The 12136-nt window shown below is 40.9% G+C and overlaps 2 protein-coding genes and 1 non-coding gene across 7 annotated transcripts; 2 read left to right on the top strand and 1 right to left on the bottom strand.

Annotated features, from left to right (window-relative positions):
• The first annotated feature begins 110 nt into the window (after positions 1 to 110).
• Positions 111 to 182, top strand: TRNAH-GUG. The gene has a single exon. It is a non-coding gene; the product is annotated as a tRNA-His (tRNA).
• Positions 183 to 3480: 3298 nt separating this feature from the next.
• Positions 3481 to 7170, top strand: LOC115757408 (protein NSP-INTERACTING KINASE 2-like). 2 transcript variants are annotated; one of them, XM_030697622.2, is made up of 12 exons: positions 3481 to 3667; positions 3714 to 3954; positions 4053 to 4185; positions 4318 to 4389; positions 4494 to 4637; positions 4761 to 4832; positions 4915 to 4974; positions 5062 to 5156; positions 5373 to 5522; positions 5632 to 5973; positions 6114 to 6493; positions 6723 to 7170. In XM_030697622.2, the coding sequence occupies exons 2-12, from the start codon at positions 3852 to 3854 to the stop codon at positions 7044 to 7046; spliced, it is 1875 nt and encodes a 624-aa protein (XP_030553482.1). In that variant the 5' UTR covers positions 3481 to 3667; positions 3714 to 3851; the 3' UTR covers positions 7047 to 7170. The 2 variants fall into 2 exon arrangements, with proteins under 2 accessions (XP_030553482.1, XP_030553475.1); XM_030697615.2 differs by having other exon boundaries at positions 3481 to 3954.
• A 178-nt stretch (positions 7171 to 7348) lies between these two features.
• LOC115757425 (F-box/FBD/LRR-repeat protein At1g13570) lies at positions 7349 to 9789 on the bottom strand. 4 transcript variants are annotated; one of them, XM_048280591.1, is made up of 5 exons: positions 9468 to 9628; positions 9379 to 9432; positions 8230 to 9075; positions 7908 to 8066; positions 7349 to 7827 (listed from the first exon to the last, which is right to left on the bottom strand). In XM_048280591.1, exons 3-5 carry the CDS (start codon positions 9037 to 9039, stop codon positions 7534 to 7536), a joined length of 1263 nt encoding a protein of 420 aa, XP_048136548.1. In that variant the 5' UTR covers positions 9040 to 9075; positions 9379 to 9432; positions 9468 to 9628; the 3' UTR covers positions 7349 to 7533. The 4 variants fall into 4 exon arrangements, with proteins under 4 accessions (XP_048136548.1, XP_030553493.1, XP_048136550.1 ...); XM_030697633.1 differs by lacking the exons at positions 9379 to 9432; positions 9468 to 9628 and adding an exon at positions 9680 to 9789 and having other exon boundaries at positions 8230 to 9060; XM_048280593.1 differs by lacking the exons at positions 9379 to 9432; positions 9468 to 9628 and adding an exon at positions 9693 to 9771.
• Between the last annotated feature and the right edge of the window lie 2347 nt (positions 9790 to 12136).

The raw sequence follows: 12136 nt of genomic DNA, 5'->3' as shown, positions 1-12136 counted from the left end.
TCTTCACAAGCTAATGAACATATGGGGGCAATCAAGCTCGTCCCGCGGCCGACGACATTACATTTGTTTACTTTGTAATGGATAACTGTCGGAGCCCAACGTCAAGATTTGTGGCTGTAGTTTAGTGGTTAGAATTCTACGTTGTGGCCGTAGAGACCTGGGCTCGAATCCCAGCAGCCACAACAAATCTATGTCTTTTTCCTTTTCCCTCTTTTAAGTTCTTAACTGCTCTCTCCTTTTTCCTTCTTTCCCTTAACTTGTGCTAAAATCATGTTTAAGGAAGCGCAAATCGCTCCAAGAAGACAAAGCACGGTCAACACGCAAGCGGCGTAAAAAAAAATAAAAGTAGTAACGCAAGCAGAGGGGTTGGCTTTGGTCAACCCCAATTTCACCCACTTTTTTTTTTTTTTTTTGAACTTTTGACTGACTTTTTATGGGCTACAAGGCTGATTGGCAATCAGAGCACAATCTAAAGTTGCAAAGGAAGGGTAGGGACATGTCGTAATTGGAATCGACCCACAAAGGTTAATCCTGAAGGGGGAATAAAGAATCCGCCTAATTGATGATGCTCCTGACCTTATTGGCTTTGGCTGCTGAAGAAACGTATTCTCCATCCCTTAATTTATATAGCGATTTAGATCACTATACGTGTTTAAATTAATCGCATGGCCCCAATTGCAGCCATCGTAAGTGCTTCTGAGCTGGGAAAAGAAGGTTTGCCCTCCACTTCCCCCTCTCTTTTCTGTTCCTTCTTTAAACTATAATAATGTCGGCCATAAAGATTTGAGGAAAAAATCGCTAAAAATCCTACATTATGCTCACCGTGACACATTTACTCTAAACTTTTTTTTTTCAACACATTTACCTCAAACTTGTATCGATGTGACATATTTATCCTAAATTTTTTCTTGTGACATCAAAAATCGAATCGATTAATCTGTCGATCGATTTTATAGCAAAAGAAATGTACTGAGTTGACTTGGTGCGATGCTCTTGAATTGTGAAGGCAACAAGCTTAAGAAGAGATGTATGCCATTCACATACTTCCAGCAGCTTTCTAATGGGAAAACAACAAGAAGTCAAGACAGACCGACTAAAAAAATTTTTGTATGGAACGATGATCCTTTGGGTTCGGTTCTGCCCACAAATGATAATCATTTGTAACGTGTCGGACCATGTACCTCGGTTTGACCTAATGATGATCTGTTTGGTCCGAGGAAGGGCATTGCCGCATTGGCATGTGGAGTCAACGCCGATATGTAGTGCACGATGATGATGATGATGATGAAGATGATGATGAGGATGATGGTGATGCATGGGATCTGCAGTTGCACGTGCATTTCACGTACACTAGTGTTAAGTCGTCAAGATTGTTGCCTCTTTGAAGGGAGGACGACTAGGAGGGTCCCTACGAAATCATGTTCATGCACGCACTGGCTTCTTCCCACATACGGGGCGATTGCTTTCCATGATGATCTATTCTTGTTCCATCCAAACCCTCAGCAGGGTTTCGGTTTGGAAAAGAATTGTCCAAAAAATTCTAAATTTATTACAATTTTGTCAATTCAATCATAAATATTTTAATTTTATCAATTCAGTCATAAACTTTTTTTTAAGTTTTGCCAATTTGGTTCATAAAGCCAATCCTGAATAATTTTTAATAATGTTTCGATAGAATTTCCAATTTTTTTATTTTGTTTTGTTTCTTTTCTTCACCTTTTTTTTTTTGTTGTGGCTAGCGAGGGTTGCCGAGGTCCTCACGAGCCACAACGAAGAAAAAGTTAGGAAGAAAAGAAAAAGAAAATAATAATAATGATAATAAATTCAAAAAAATATATTAAAATAGCATTAAAAATTGTCAACGTCTTTACCCATCGTGCCTCCACGTCAACAATTTCCGGCTAAAATTGGAATCTACCTATGCTCGAGCGGTTAATGAGGACAGACTATAAATTCGTTGGCAATATATATCTATACAGGTTGAATGTTAGCTCGGCCCAACAATTCGGCTCATCAAACATTGCGAAGATGGAACCTTGTAGGAACCATTCCTTCATCAAGTGCGGTTGCTTCCGAGGTAAGGACACGATTAAGTCGTTCAATAGCAGACTTTTTTTCGGTAGACCAAAAGTTTCAAAATCAACCCTAACCGTGCTTGTTCAATCACGCTATCAACAGCTACGGCGGTCAACGCACTTGTCTCCATGGAGAGTCGCCTACCTGAAGAATTGACTTTGAACTTTTTTAGGATCCTATATTGCATGAGAGAGAGAGAGAGAGAGGGGCTTCGAGAAAGCTTCTTGCTTTTTTGAAAATTTCCCACCTCCCCATTTGCTTTTTAATTTTTTTTAAAAAATAAGTTAATGCATTATTAGTTGGAACAATCAATCACCGTCGGATCGTCCGAGGGGACAGTTGGATAATGCCATCCAACTAAGATTTGATCTGAGTGGGAGAGGGGCGAAAAGGGTTTGAAATAATTGGAGGAGGCAAAAGATCTCACGAGAGCCCATTACTGCACCAATCTCGAGCTCCCACGTCTCGAGATTCTCACCCCCCTTTTCCCTCCCAATTATCGAATTCACCGGTTAAGCTTTGAAATTTTTGGCATCGTGATCTCATGACCCCAGGGGGATGTTTGGATTCTTGATAGTCATGATACGAGGTTTTACCATTTGCCGCTACAATCGCCCCGATGCGCGGATGCTCTCGATCGGTATGAGCTCGGATCATGTTAGCTTCATATGAAGTACGCATGATGTGACGATTGACATCGGTCTAAACCATCTTAACACGACCCGTTCGCTATGAACATCCGATTTTTGCTTCGCTCTTAGAATCACTCAATTGGCCCTTTTCAGTTGGCTATGTTAATATTAGTCTTCGATGAAAAGTTCTCCCGAAGACAAGAAGAACAAAGAAAGCAACGCCGCACAGATAGGGAAGTTATGGGCGTTTCCTTTTAAGGTATATGAATCAACAAACCGTTTGTTCGCTATCCATTTCGCTCAACTTAGTTTTTTTTTTTCTTTGTTGGTTGGACACTAAACCTAGTTGAAAGGGTGAGAAATAAGATTCTATTGTTTGAGTTGAATTGGATGGTTTGTCCCCATTTGGATTGCTTTCTCCAACTAGTCGATGTCATTGAACATATTGAAATGGTTAGGGAATCTAATTTAATCTACTGAAAGTTCACAGATGATATTAAGCGTACGACACGGAAGTTTAGAGACCAAATTGAATCAAATGAAAGCGTATGCAAGACACTGCACATATTTGGACAAAAGTTCAGGGATCAACATTGTCCTTATAGGTGATAAAAATCCCTTCTTCTTTTTTCCTTTTCTCCCGGGGATCGATTCATAGCGACTTGAAAAAAAAAGCTTGATACTTCCACGTCCCACGTGCTTTACGACACTGATGCTCTGATGGAACAAACGCCTTTTCTAAACAAATATGCATGATTGAAGGAATTTTTTCCTGTATCCGTCTTTTGGGAGATTATCTTGATTTTGTTTAAGTGTAGTGCAGCTTTGCTTTATTAATATTCTCCCTCTTTTGCTTTTTTTGAACTAGTGGCAGGCATGGTGGTGCCCCTTCGAGTCATTCACTGCCAAACACATCTGATTCTCTCTTGGCTCTTGAGTCCCAACAAAGAGCTCAACAAGTGGGTTCACATTTGTTTTGCTTTCTTGATGATATGACGACATAAGCAAGGAGGACCAGAGGCAAGAATCTTTTTGTCCCTGGAGGCATCGCCCGTTTTCCTAGTATTGCCAGATCAAGAGGACAACCCTGAAGCTGTGTTTTTAGCTTCTCGCCGTCTGTTATTTTCTCCGGACCCGGCTCCGATGGGAGTGAAGAGCTCGAGTTCCTCCCTGTGCTGCGCGGTTTTGCTCGGCTTGTGGGCGAGTGTGCATGGGTTGCTCTCTCCTAAAGGTGTCAATAGCGAAGGTAAATCAGGACACATGCTGCAACAAGTCCTGCATCATGCTCATCTTTTTGACTAACATGTGGCTACTGGAAATGATCACTTTCTGTTGCCGGCGCAGTCCACGCTTTGATGGACATAAGGAGTTCACTAGTGGATACTCGCGACGTTCTGAACAATTGGGACGATAACGCGGTCGATCCTTGTAGCTGGACGATGATTGGATGTGATGCTGGTGGTTTCGTCATTGCTCTGTAAGTAGCGCTAGCTCATAAGACCATTAAAAGAACCGAACTTATACGAGTTAAGTTCGTGCTATCAAGAAATTTGCGCTAGGAAATAAGTTTCGAGGTTTACTGAAAAGAAAGGATGGTCTTTTGATGCAGAGGAATTCCAAGCCAGAACTTATCTGGAACGCTTTCGCCTAGCATTGGGAACTTGATTAATCTTAAAAGTTTGTGAGTGATCAACCGCTGCTCAGGACGAGAATCTTATTTGCGAGCTTACTGTTGGAAATATAATGTTCTGATAAGGGTGTTGGTGCAATTCTTCTTTTCCGCAGGCTCCTTCAGAACAACAACATTTCAGGATACATTCCTTCGGAGCTTGGGAAGCTCCGGAAACTTGAAATGCTCGACGTTTCCTATAACTCCTTCTCTGGTGAAATTCCTAGCGAGCTGTCCCATCTCAAGAACCTCCAACACCTGTGAGTAGATTTCAGATCAAACAGCAAAAAACAATGAGAGAGATTAAAGAGACTAGCACTGTTGTGGAGTCACTACTAAGACATGTTTTCTGATTTGTGTCTGAACTTTGTGTTGGTGACTAGGAGAATGAACCATAATAACCTATCGGGTGCAATCCCAGCATCCTTCACGAACATGACCCAGCTTGCTCTTCTGTAAGTTTCCGAAACACCGATCAGTCCTTCTAAACGAAAAAAGAAGAAGAAGCTTATGGTAATTTTATCTCTGGAATTCTAGGGATCTATCTTATAACAATTTGAGCGGTCCAATGCCAAAATTGCACTCGAAAACATACAAGTAAGCCGATTACGTCTTGCATTGTGTAAAGAGCTTATAAGAGACATGTTTGAATTACTAATGCTCCTTTTGTTTTACTGAGCAAAGTCTTCTGGGGAATCCAATGTGCGGCTTCGGACACGAGATAGAGTGTTTCCGGACTCCACCAACACCAGTTTCATTTAGTGGGAACAATTCACTAAGTAAGGATTTTTTTACCCTGTTTTAGCAAAGATTATTTAGCTTTTGTATCTGCCATTAAGATTTAATTTCAGCTTCCGTGATAATCTTCTGCTGTTGAACTATGCTTGCTGCAACTGTCTTTAGATTAAATCAGCTTGTGATAAAGCTCAGAAGGTTTAGTGACCACTAGGTTTGGCGTAGTGCTAACAAATGATTTTCTTCTTTCGCATGCTAAGTTTCTCAGCCTTCTGGTAGACCCAAAAGCCACAAAGTAGCCTTGGCCTTTGGTTCAACCCTTAGCTGCATCTCCCTACTCATCTTCGGATTCGGCTTCCTTTTCTGGTGGAGGCGAAGACACAACCAACAGATCTTCTTCGATGTAAACGGTTCGTAATGCATCTAACGATTAGGAACACTAGCTTGCTAATGGCATTGACTAACTGTTGCCAACATGAACATCGATCCTGAACTTTTGCCCTCTCTCTGAATCATCAGAGCAACATCACGAAGAAATCAACCTGGGAAACTTGAGGAAGTTTCACTTCAGGGAACTTGCGAGCGCAACGAACAATTTCAGCAGCAAGAACTTGATTGGAAAGGGTGGTTCAGGGAACGTGTACAAAGGGTGCCTCAGGGATGGGATGGTGGTTGCAGTCAAGAGGCTGAGAAATGTCGATGCCATCGGAGGCGAGATCCAGTTCCAGACAGAGCTCAAGATGATCAGCCTCGCGGTGCACCGCAACCTTCTTCGGCTCTATGGGTTTTGTATGACCACAACAGAGAGGCTTCTTGTATACCCCTACATGTCCAACGGCAGCGTTGCTTCTCGTCTCAAAGGTATCACACTCACACTCATCAGCCTGTTGAACATAATGTCTGCAGAAGATTCTTCCATGACTATATGTGAAAGAAAGAAATTGTGGAGATCAGCTAAACCCTAGAATCTCGCATGTATGACAATTTTTGTTGTCTTGCAGCCAAACCAACCTTGGATTGGAGCACAAGAAAGAGAATTGCATTGGGCGCAGCAAGGGGACTATTGTACCTGCATGAGCAATGTGACCCCAAAATTATACATAGGGATGTTAAGGCGGCGAATATATTGCTAGACGAGTACTACGAAGCTGTGGTAGGAGACTTTGGATTGGCAAAGCTCTTGGATCATCGGGATTCCCACGTGACCACCGCCGTGAGGGGCACGGCAGGGCACATTGCTCCAGAGTACCTGTTAAGCGGGCAGTCCTCTGAGAAAACAGATGTTTTTGGTTTTGGAATCCTTCTGCTCGAACTGATTACGGGCTTGAGAGCTCTTGAGTTTGGGAAAGCAGCGAACCAGAGAGGGGCCATGCTTGATTGGGTGAGTAAAATTTTGAAGCGCCCCTGGTAACTGTATGCTCTATAATGTTAAGTCTCCTTGTGATTTCTGAAGGGAAAAAAAATGCTGACAAGCTCGTCCAACGTTTGCACGAGATTGGCATTATGATACTTAGGCTCGAAAAGCCATCTTGCGCTCTTAATCTGGTCCCGTGGCCGATCAATTTATGTCTCAACTCTTTCCTATGCTAATTCAGAGGCTTTAACTGCAGGTCAGAAAAATTCACCAGGAAAAGAAGATAGAGACGCTAGTAGACAAGGACCTCAAAGATAAATATGATCGAATCGAGCTCGAAGAAATGGTCCAAGTAACTCTTTTGTGTACCCAATACCTTCCAACTCATCGGCCCAAGATGTCTGAAGTCGTCAGGATGCTGGAAGGCGATGGTCTCGTGGAGAAGTGGGAAGCTTCTCAGAGAGCCGAATCAACGAGGTGCAGAGCAGCAAACGAGTTCTCCTCCTCCGAGCGTTACTCCGATCTCACCGATGACTCCTCTTTGCTCATACAGGCAATGGAGCTTTCAGGACCAAGGTGAAGAAGTTACTTAAGATGGCAAAGAGCTATGGAGGAATGGAAGAAATATGTATAACACGATCATAGCAAAGTCATGTATAGCAACATTAAAACCAATACTAAGAGTGTACTAATGTTTCAGTGTATAGATTCTGATCCGATCTAACTGTTCTCAGCAAAGAGAAAAGAACTCTTCAGCACGCCACCATGACTCCGCAACCTAACCCAGCCAAAACAGAAGGGTACATAGAGCCGAAAGACATCATAACCCGTGCAGAGATTTTGATTTAGGATGCGAGATATCAGAAGAAACTCTCTGAAAACAACCGAAAAACTGATTCAAGGCATATAATTAGGAAGTTTAAAGTGCTTATTTACATTACACAAGGAATGCTATGAATATCCAACGATCCAAGAAGACTGGATCCAAGCAGAAACCCAATCTTCTCAGAGAAAGGACGAACCAATACTCAGTTGCCAAATTGAACGCAAAAGACAATAGTCAAAGCTCATTCTTGAAGAAATATGATTTCTGCTTCAGAAGAAGCCCTGCGGAACCTCAACAACTCAATTAGCATATCCATTCTATTATGCTTAAAATATGTAGAAGGGCTTATAGTCATCGTCTTGAGCACCAGAGAGCTGCCAAGCAAGAATTTTAAAAGTTCCATCTCATGTGGTATGCCATCTACATCAGTCATCTTGACTACTTTCAGTTGTTTAAATGTCCAATCTGCAGGGCATTCTCTCTCCCAAATATCTAAAGAATCAGGTGCTCCTGCAGGTGATGTGTTCGCACCAGCCTAAAAAGAATAAAAAGTAGGATAATAAGCTGCTGCATACTGTGCAAAGACTAACAACTAAAAGGAACTCGATCACTCACCGATATACGAAGTTCTTCTAAATTAGGAGAACTCGTTATCAACCGCAGAAGCACAAGAACCTCTTTCATGTCTTCGAAGCTCACCTCACACAACTCAATGATTTTCAGATGATCAAATGTGATGGACAGTGGTCCAGGATCATCACCTATACTCAAATACTTTGAAACATAATAATAATTATAAAAAAAACACATAAGAATGCAATAGAGAACAACCAAGAAAGTGGTCATACCAGCTTATACTATAAAACCCACTTCAATCTCTTAGCTAGAGGTCGAATACACACAACGTGAAAAACAAAATTTGTAGAACAGGTAGTACCTTTGCAAAGTAAGCACGTCCTGCAAGACTTTCAAGACGAGGTGCATGACTAAGGAACTTCACAAAGTTGCAATTCGAGCTTTGCTCAAGCTCAAATTGCTCAGCCATGTCGTCAGCCATGTACATAACTACAGACAGGTTACAAAGGAGAGGAGTATTTTCGAGGAAGATGTCCGCAAAATCGCCCTCCAGATACAAGTGCTTAAGATTCGGAGCACGGATAGTAATAGCAAGACTGTCATCAAAGTATGATAATGCCAAATTTTCAAGAAGAGGGCAATTCCAAATGAGATTCTCAATAGCATCGGCAGCAACCAAGACCCGATAAAGACTGAGGCTCCTCAAACACAAGAATCCCTTAAAACGAGGAGGTGGATCCAATTCACAAGAAGATAGCTCCAAATGAGTCAACTTCTTACAACTAAAAAGACAGGAGGGTATTCGTACCCATTCAGCCTCCCCTAACTTAAGAATCAATTCTCTGACATCACTACTACGGGAAAGGAAAAGTATCCATTGATCGATATCGGGGCAGCTATGCAAGTAGCACGTGGAGACCTGAAACTTATGGATCGGCCCTTGATGGAGAAACAAAACCCGTGTAATGAATTTCACAAGACTCCCCTCGATTGTGCTCCCTTCGTGCAATGAGCTGACACATTCGCCATCAAATACAAGTTCAGTAATTGAAGCCCATTTGTACCTCCATTTTCTAGACAAAATGCTAGTCTTCACAGCATCCCTAATCGGCAGCCGAGTGAGGATGCTTTCCAGAATACTCTGCGGCAGATCGCTTATGAGATCATCCATGTGTTGTAACCAGCAAGATCATTAGAACCCTATACCCCGGAAATTCAAAAGGCAAAAAATAAAAAATAAAAAACTTCGTCAACTAAGGCCTGCAAAGATATACTTCAACATCTAAGATCCACTCAACTTCATTTAACAACATCAAAGGAAACTTAAGAAAAACTTAATCAGCACTTAAGTTTCAGCAGAACGACCATCAGCATTGTAAATACAGGCACCGACAGTTGACAAAGTTCGAGAGAATACGACTCCACATGCAGGTAGATCGATCGGACCCCTACTTTCAAAAGAATGTCCAGAAACCAAAACGAAAGCAGAATTAGGAAGCCCCATTCACACTTCTCTCGAAAACCGTGCACACAGAATCCAAATGTTCAAACTTTCGGTACCCGGAAAGCATTTGAAGAAACACTAGTCAGCCAAAAGAAGACCAACGATTTCGACACGCAATTCATTTCTCAGAATTCCCAGGGGACAAACGGAAGGGGAACGATCACTCGCGAGCCGCACAAACATCGCGATTTCTGCCATGATCGGAGCCAAAAATGACACGCCACGGGCAACACCGACCAAGCAGACTGAGCGGACAAAAGAAGAGAAATCGAAAAGAAGAAGGAGCGAATCGACGGGAATGCAGTGCACGAAAGACATACCGTGAGTGCTATCTCTACCTACGTCGGCCTCCTGTAACGGGACGTCGCTCTCAGAAGTCCGTCGCCGAAAGGAACGGAGGGCTTCGCTGATACGGATACGTTTTGAGGTTTTGTCTATTATATCGTACCTACCTCGTTAAGGAGGTCCCGATTCGGTGCGGACCAGACCAGAGCATATCGTGGTGCTCTCTTGTTCTGTTCGGACATGTCCAAGCCCAGCAAGGTAGTTCTCCGGTGTGAAAAGCCTGGCCCACAAAACCTCTCGATTAACTTCGCCTACGCTTGGTAATCAGGATAAAACACGGGGATAGGATTAAATTTATCATATCCTGCGATTTGGTTCCTGATCGAGATTGTATAAAGTTAGATGTTAAGGGATATAGCTCGGATAAAAATATCTCATTGGAAAGGTGTGATAAAGGTGAATTTGATTTCTTATCTATAGTATAAAAGTTATTTCTCTTAAATAACAAACTTCTTAACTTAAAAAAAAATATGCATAATTATTAAACATAAAATACTATTAGGGTTCTAATATAGAAAAGATCATTCACAATAACAAAAAAAAAAAATGATGGACAATTTTCGCTTTTATTATATATTTGAATTTCTTTCTATCCTATAATATATTTTTTAATGTATTTACATATATATTATCTATATTTATTACAAATTGTAGGTATATTAATATAATTTATTATTTAATAAAATTTTTATTAAGGAACAATGGAAGGGAATAAAAAGAAATAAAAAAAGAGAGGAACAGTAGGAAATGAGTAAATAATAATGAAGTAGAAGAGTTTCAACTTTAAATGAACAAATTCAAACTTGAAACAAATATTTCTAATTCTCTCCGTCTCCTTTTCCTTTGTATTTTTCGTTGATGTTTTAGTTTCATGACTCATTCATAGCTCTCTGTTCACGTCAAAGCTCCACGAAAACGACGAGAGAGTCAACGCTTCTTTTCCTTCATAGCTCTTTGATTCACATCAAAAACCCATGAAAGCAACAGAGAAGTCGAATCCTTATTGTTCGTAATTCTATGATTCATGTTGAAGTTTCACACAAGTATTGAGAGAGTCCAAACAATATATTTTTCGAAATGCAAGTTTTAAGATTCTTGTCATAGTCGAATATGTGGCTCTAGAATGCTGCAATAAGCTCCTTTTATGTTTAAAATTTCAATCGCACAATAATTATGAATTAATTGATGGATATTATCTTCGTTTGTGCATTTATGATTTCTTTAGCAATAAATATTACCCTATTGTTTCCTTCTTTGTTTATTGAGTAGAATCGATGTCGTTGAATTACACATGAAAAACAAAAGAAATATGATAATATTTTGACCATTACAGTTCGTGAGAAGGACGATTTAGTAGTTGCATCTTTCATTATGTCTATTCTTACTTGATGGTTCATTTAGGGGTGAGCAAACTGGATTGGACTAGCCCGGGACTGGACTGGATTGGGCGGGTTTGTCCGGTCCTCGGTTCCGGATGGATGGGACCGGTTCGGACCGCCCGGATCGGACCACCCATAATATATATAATTATATATATATACAATTAAAAAAATGAAGCTTTCATTTGCTTTCAATATTCATTTCTCGAACCATTTCCATTGTTAGGCTGCACACTCTTAAAACTCGGACAGCTCATCAATGTTATGAATGCGTGTATTCTATTTATTATGGTCTTTTTCAGTGCATTGTGTGGTGAGTGTACGCTAGCATGTTCTTTCTAGAAAGAAATGATTCAATCAGTTCATTTAACATAATGGTAGTAATTTCTTACTGTTCATACGTTTCGGTTATTCATTTTAATAAGTAATCCTGTATTTTGTTTACGTACACTGCTTGGATATGAAATCCGTTTAGTGAACAACATCACTATTAGTATGTCTTCGCCAGCTAAGTTTTTTCAATTCTGTCCTTTATGTATCTCTATTGTGTCAGCGGTTAGACCAATGTCATTGTTAAACCTACCATTATGTGAAGACACGCCTTCATTATGAAGGTGAGCAAACTGGACCAGAGTGTTTTTTTATTCAACCGGGGGTATAGATTGTAAATTAACATGCAATCAATCAAAGCATATTGTATTTCAAGGGTTAGATTTTAGTGGTCCTACTAGATCGGGATCGGGATCGGACCGGACCGCCGGTCCTGGTCCGATCTGGTCTCGATCCGGTCCTTGGTCCCGAAAATTTGGGGATCGGACCGGCCAGGACCATGCACAACCTTAGGTTCATTAAATAACCGATGAGCGAGCATGATCGAGAAAGCGTATGGTTGTCAGAAATGATCGATTTTCGATTTGGGCGAGCAATCCGAGGTCTAAGCGATATGTGTTTATCATGCGAATAGTTAATCTCCCAAATCGCAAGCAAATATATCAATTCCCTTTAATGTGTATCTATCAACTCAATCATAACTCGAATTT

This window comes from Rhodamnia argentea, chromosome 6 (assembly GCF_020921035.1).
Source record: "Rhodamnia argentea isolate NSW1041297 chromosome 6, ASM2092103v1, whole genome shotgun sequence".
Lineage (NCBI taxonomy): Eukaryota > Viridiplantae > Streptophyta > Magnoliopsida > Myrtales > Myrtaceae > Rhodamnia > Rhodamnia argentea.
The sequence above is the reverse complement of the archived record's forward strand: the minus strand, read 5'-3'. Positions and strand labels throughout refer to the sequence as shown.

Excerpts from the sequence above, each read along its gene's own strand:
- LOC115757425 (XM_030697633.1), bottom strand. The coding sequence starts at position 9,039 with ATGGATGATCTCATAAGCGATCTGCCGCAGAGTATTCTGGAAAGCATC. Across the intron at positions 8,067-8,229 it reads GACGTGCTTACTTTGCAAAG|TATTTGAGTATAGGTGATGA; the intron begins GTACTACCTGTT and ends TATGTTTCAAAG. Across the intron at positions 7,828-7,907 it reads TAGAAGAACTTCGTATATCG|GCTGGTGCGAACACATCACC; the intron begins GTGAGTGATCGA and ends TATTCTTTTTAG.
- LOC115757408 (XM_030697622.2), top strand. The coding sequence starts at position 3,852 with ATGGGAGTGAAGAGCTCGAGTTCCTCCCTGTGCTGCGCGGTTTTGCTC. Across the intron at positions 4,638-4,760 it reads CTCAAGAACCTCCAACACCT|GAGAATGAACCATAATAACC; the intron begins GTGAGTAGATTT and ends GTTGGTGACTAG. Across the intron at positions 5,974-6,113 it reads CGTTGCTTCTCGTCTCAAAG|CCAAACCAACCTTGGATTGG; the intron begins GTATCACACTCA and ends GTTGTCTTGCAG.